General features: G+C 38.9%; 1 protein-coding gene across 1 annotated transcript; it reads right to left on the minus strand.

Annotated features, from left to right (window-relative positions):
* Nucleotides 1–538: 538 nt before the first annotated feature.
* Nucleotides 539–3,804, minus strand: LOC137038440 (golgin subfamily A member 6-like protein 22). Its single transcript, XM_067413007.1, has 2 exons — nt 1,321–3,804; nt 539–563 (listed from the first exon to the last, which is right to left on the minus strand). Exons 1-2 carry the CDS (start codon nt 3,798–3,800, stop codon nt 539–541), a joined length of 2,505 nt encoding a protein of 834 aa, XP_067269108.1. The 5' UTR covers nt 3,801–3,804.
* Between the last annotated feature and the right edge of the window lie 1,079 nt (nt 3,805–4,883).

Genomic DNA, 4,883 nt, shown 5'->3' on the forward strand with positions numbered 1-4,883 from the left:
CTTGACAGTTTTTTCACAGTACAGCATGATAATATGGAATGAGGAGGAGGAGGAGGAGGGTCCTGATAGCCCGAACTTCAAAGGATAAAACTTTCCGTCACAAATATATATCATACCCTCTTCAAAGGATAAAAAACACCATATATTATCATTATTAACGACTTCAAAACATTATATATTATACCCTCTTCAAAGGATAAAAACTTTCCGTCACAAATATATCATAACCACTTCAAAGGATAAAACCATCTGTCAAAACATTATATATTATACCGGTAATCCCCATCAACCCCGGAAGGTCAAAGGGCACGTCATAAATTATACCCGTAATCCCCATAACCTCCGGAAGGTCTAAAGGTCACGTCATAAATCATACCGGAAACCCCTCCATGACCGTGACCCCGGAAGTTCAATCGGGCAAAAGGTCAAAAGGTCAAAGTCATAAATCTTTTTGTCATAAGGTGCATCCTATTACTACTGATGGGTTCTCTCCCATGTCAACGCGATTTTTTTAAAGTCCTTTTTATAGAATTTTGCATCACTGCTGTTTCTCTATGACACAACTGCAAATTACAGGCTAAGTGAATAGGTAAACACACTTCTTGAAGTCACAGGCGCGAGCACATACATGAGACAGCCTATTGTCTTTACACAGCTATCAATCAAACATCATGCAAAAAAAAAAGACTTTAAAACTCTATTTTTATTTATTCCAGTATTTGAGATGTTTTAATAATTGTGTTATTATGTTAAAATAATTTAACCAACTGTTATTTAACAAATATTATTATATTTGTATAATAAACTGAGGGGGTCTGTCATCATAGTGGTCGGGCCTGTGCCCGTCAGGCCCGTCCGCTGGCTACGCCCCAGGTTGGTTCTAATAATAGCCCCGGCCGCTATTAGAGACCGGCCTTTATTTACCTTCGTTGACAGCGAGACCGGCCAATGTTGGAGACCCGGACGCTAATGGAATACAGGCCAATATTAGAGGATTTACGGTACTCAAATACACTCCCTCAAAATATTTTGTTACAAACTACATTTTATTTTTTCCACAACTTCAAAATACAATTTACAAAATACACTAAAGTAATTAAATATGTATTTCAAATACATTTAATTACTGCCCATGTCTGGTGGTTAATATGCTTTGACCAATGTTGATTGTATGCTAAATCTTGATGTCTCTGTGTCTAAAGTGATTCAGGAGTTATGTTATATTGGTATACGTTTGAGTTTTACAGTGTTTATATTAAAAAAAAGTTTATTGCTTTAATACAATCAATAATAAAGTAAATAATTTTCATTAATACTGGCCTTTCATCATTCATATCCTTGAATCTCTCATCTTTCTCTCTCTGTCTCTTCTTAGAATGATCTTCATGCTTTTTTTCCTCTTCCAACTCCTGTTTCTCATCTTTCTCTCTCTGCATCTTAGCTTCCTCATGCTTTTTTTCCTCTTTCAACCCCTGTGTCTCATCGTTCTCTCTCTGCATCTTAGCTTCCTCATGCTTTTTTTCCTCTTCCAACTCCTGTTTCTCATCGTTCTCTCTCTGCATCTTAACTTCCTCATGCTTTTTTTCCTCTTCCAACTCCTGTTTCTCATCGTTCTCTCTCTGCATCTTAACTTCCTCATGCTTTTTTTCCTCTTCCAACTCCTGTTTCTCATCTTTCTCTCTCTGCATCTTAGCTTCCTCGTGCTTTTTTTCCTCTTTCAACCGCTGTGTCTCATCGTTCTCTCTCTGCATCTTAGCTTCCTCGTGCTTTTTTTCCTCTTCCAACCCCTGTTTCTCATCTTTCTCTCTCTGCATCTTAACTTCCTCATGCTTTTTTTCCTCTTTCAACCCCTGTGTCTCATCGTTCTCTCTCTGCCTCTTAGCTTCCTCATGCTTTTTTTCCTCTTTCAACCCCTGTGTCTCATCGTTCTCTCTCTGCATCTTAGCTTCCTCATGCTTTTTTTCCTCTTCCAACCCCTGTTTCTCATCTTTCTCTCTCTGCATCTTAACTTCCTCATGCTTTTTTTCCTCTTTCAACCCCTGTGTCTCATCGTTCTCTCTCTGCACCTTAGCTTCCTCATGCTTTTTTTCCTCTTTCAACCCCTGTGTCTCATCGTTCTCTCTCTGCATCTTAGCTTCCTCATGCTTTTTTTCCTCTTTCAACCCCTGTGTCTCATCGTTCACTCTCTGCATCTTAGCTTCCTCATGCTTTTTTTCCTCTTTCAACCCCTGTGTCTCATCGTTCTCTCTCTGCATCTTAACTTCCTCATGCTTTTTTTCCTCTTTCAACCCCTGTGTCTCATCGTTCACTCTCTGCATCTTAGCTTCCTCATGCTTTTTTTCATCTTTCAACCCGTGTTTCTCATCTTTCTCTCTCTGCATCTTAACTTCCTCATGCTTTTTTTCCTCTTTCAACCCCTGTTTCTCATCGTTCTCTCTCTGCACCTTAGCTTCCTCATGCTTTTTTTCCTCTTTCAACCCCTGTGTCTCATCCTTCTCTCTCTGCATCTTAGCTTCCTCATGCTTTTTTTCCTCTTTCAACCCCTGTTTCTCATCGTTCTCTCTCTGCATCTTAACTTCCTCATGCTTTTTTTCCTCTTTCAACCCCTGTGTCTCATCGTTCTCTCTCTGCATCTTAGCTTCCTCATGCTTTTTTTCCTCTTTCAACCCCTGTGTCTCATCGTTCTCTCTCTGCATCTTAGCTTCCTCGTGCTTTTTTTCCTCTTTCAACCCCTGTTTCTCATCGTTCTCTCTCTGCATCTTAGCTTCCTCATGCTTTTTTTCCTCTTTCAACCCCTGTGTCTCATCGTTTTCTCTCTGCATCTTAGCTTCCTCATGCTTTTTTTCCTCTTTCAACCCCTGTGTCTCATCGTTTTCTCTCTGCATCTTAGCTTCCTCATGATTGTTTTCCTCTTCCAACCCCTGTTTCTCATCTTTCTCTCTCTGCATCTTAGCTTCCTCGTGCTTTTTTTCCTCTTCCAACCCCTGTTTCTCATCTTTCTCTCTCTGCATCTTAGCTTCCTCATGCTTTTTTTCCTCTTTCAATCCCTGTGTCTCATATTTCTCTGTCTGCCTCTTAGCTTCCTCATGCTTTTTTTCCTCTTCCAACCGCTGTGCCTCATTGTTCTCTCTCTGCATCTTAGCCTCCTCATGCTTTTTTTCCTCTTTCAACCCCTGTTTCTCATCTTCCCCTATCTGCCTTTTCAGAGCTTTTTTGTACATCTCATTGGTATAATGTCCTCCTCTATTTTCCATCACCATTTTTACTATCTTATCCAGAAGCTCATCAACCTGTGATGGATTTTTATCTTTGTTGTTGAAAACATGATGCCTGGATTTACACTGTTTAACGAGCTCTTTAATCTGCTTGTTTTCTTCCAGAAACTCCTCTATAGGTGTATCTATCTGATCTCCTCTAGTGAACAGAATCATGGAGTAATCAGCAGCTTTTTCCCCAAAGTTCTCCTGAATCCATGTAACCGTTTTCTTCTCCTCATCTGTGAATCTCACATCCAGTCTGGTGACCAGCAGAAACACATGAGGACCAGGAACAGACATGTTGACACATTTCTTAATCTCATCCTTCAGTTGTACTGCACTGATTTTTGTATCAAAAATTCCTGGAGTGTCGGTCACTGAGATGCTTACATCTTTCACCTTCCTCCTTTGTTCTTGGCATTTTGCAGTCACAGATTCAGACGACATGTTTTCTTCAAACACCTTTTCTCCCAGGATGGTGTTTCCTGATGCACTTTTTCCAGCTCCAGTTTTACCAACCATCATTATCCTGAGATCTGACATGACTGCAGAAGATAAAAAGACAAATAGTTCTAGCGTTAACATTTCAAATGCATTCTGTGTCATCATATTTCTATGGGTTTAAATTAGAAAACATTTTCCGACATCAACAAATGATTTTGTACTAGTATAATTCTATAATAAAAAAATCAAATTAACCTCTTCCTAGGGAAATTCAGATATCTATAAATTAATTCCCCACTAGTAAAATATATAATTAAATATATCACTGCTTTAGAATTAGTTGTGATTCATATTTCAGATATCTTTAATCAATCAAACAGTAAAAAAACTAAAATAATTTTGATATCTGAAACTAGGATATTAGTAGGCATTGTAGATTTATTTATGTAGATTTATGACAGCTGTGATGAGTATCCTGAGGCCCCATCCACACTGAGACGTATTTAGCGGTATACGTATACATTTTGTACACTGAAAAAAAAGGAAAACAAACATTATCTAATTTACTTAAAGGGATACTTAATTGCTTTTTCATATTAACCTTTTATTCCCTTAACTAAAACGAGTTTATACATACCTCTCTCGTCTCAGTGTGTGCACTTAATCTCTCTGATTTGGCACAGTAAAAAGTGCCGGCTGAAAAATCCTCCCTCATATCTCCCCCTCCTCCCTATTGACAGAAATGAGAGAGTGAAGGGGAGATGTGGGGGAAGATGTTTCAGCCGGGACTTTTTACTGCGCCGAGTCGAAGTACTCTCAGAGGTGCTGTTCCACCATACATTATAGTTCTCCTTTTTAATCTGCTTAGAAAAAAGCCACATTTTATTTTGTCATCATACTTGATCGTTCAACTACTCGTGTAACTGTATTTAAATGAGGAAAACGTGGAGGTGTTTGGTCGTTTCTACTTGATCTCTGTTTGGTACCATAGTGAATGAACTGGGCTTAGTGGGCTAAGCTAAATGCTATCAGATCGTCACCGCGCGTCAGAGAGATTAAGAGCATACACTGAGACGAGAGAGGGATGTATCAACTCGATTTAGTTAAGGGAATAACAGTTTAATATGAAAAAGTGGTGAAGTGTCCCTTTAATCTTATTATTTGCGTTCTACACAACAAAAT

Source organism: Pseudorasbora parva, chromosome 13 (genome assembly GCF_024679245.1).
Source record: "Pseudorasbora parva isolate DD20220531a chromosome 13, ASM2467924v1, whole genome shotgun sequence".
In the NCBI taxonomy this organism is placed as follows: Eukaryota; Metazoa; Chordata; class Actinopteri; order Cypriniformes; family Gobionidae; genus Pseudorasbora; species Pseudorasbora parva.

Bases quoted from the DNA above. Each gene is read 5' to 3' on its own strand.
- LOC137038440 (XM_067413007.1), bottom strand. From the start codon at position 3,800: ATGTCAGATCTCAGGATAATGATGGTTGGTAAAACTGGAGCTGGAAAA. The intron at 564-1,320 runs GCCAGTATTAAT...TGTAATTTGCAG, and splicing joins AAGGATATGAATGATGAAAG to TTGTGTCATAGAGAAACAGC.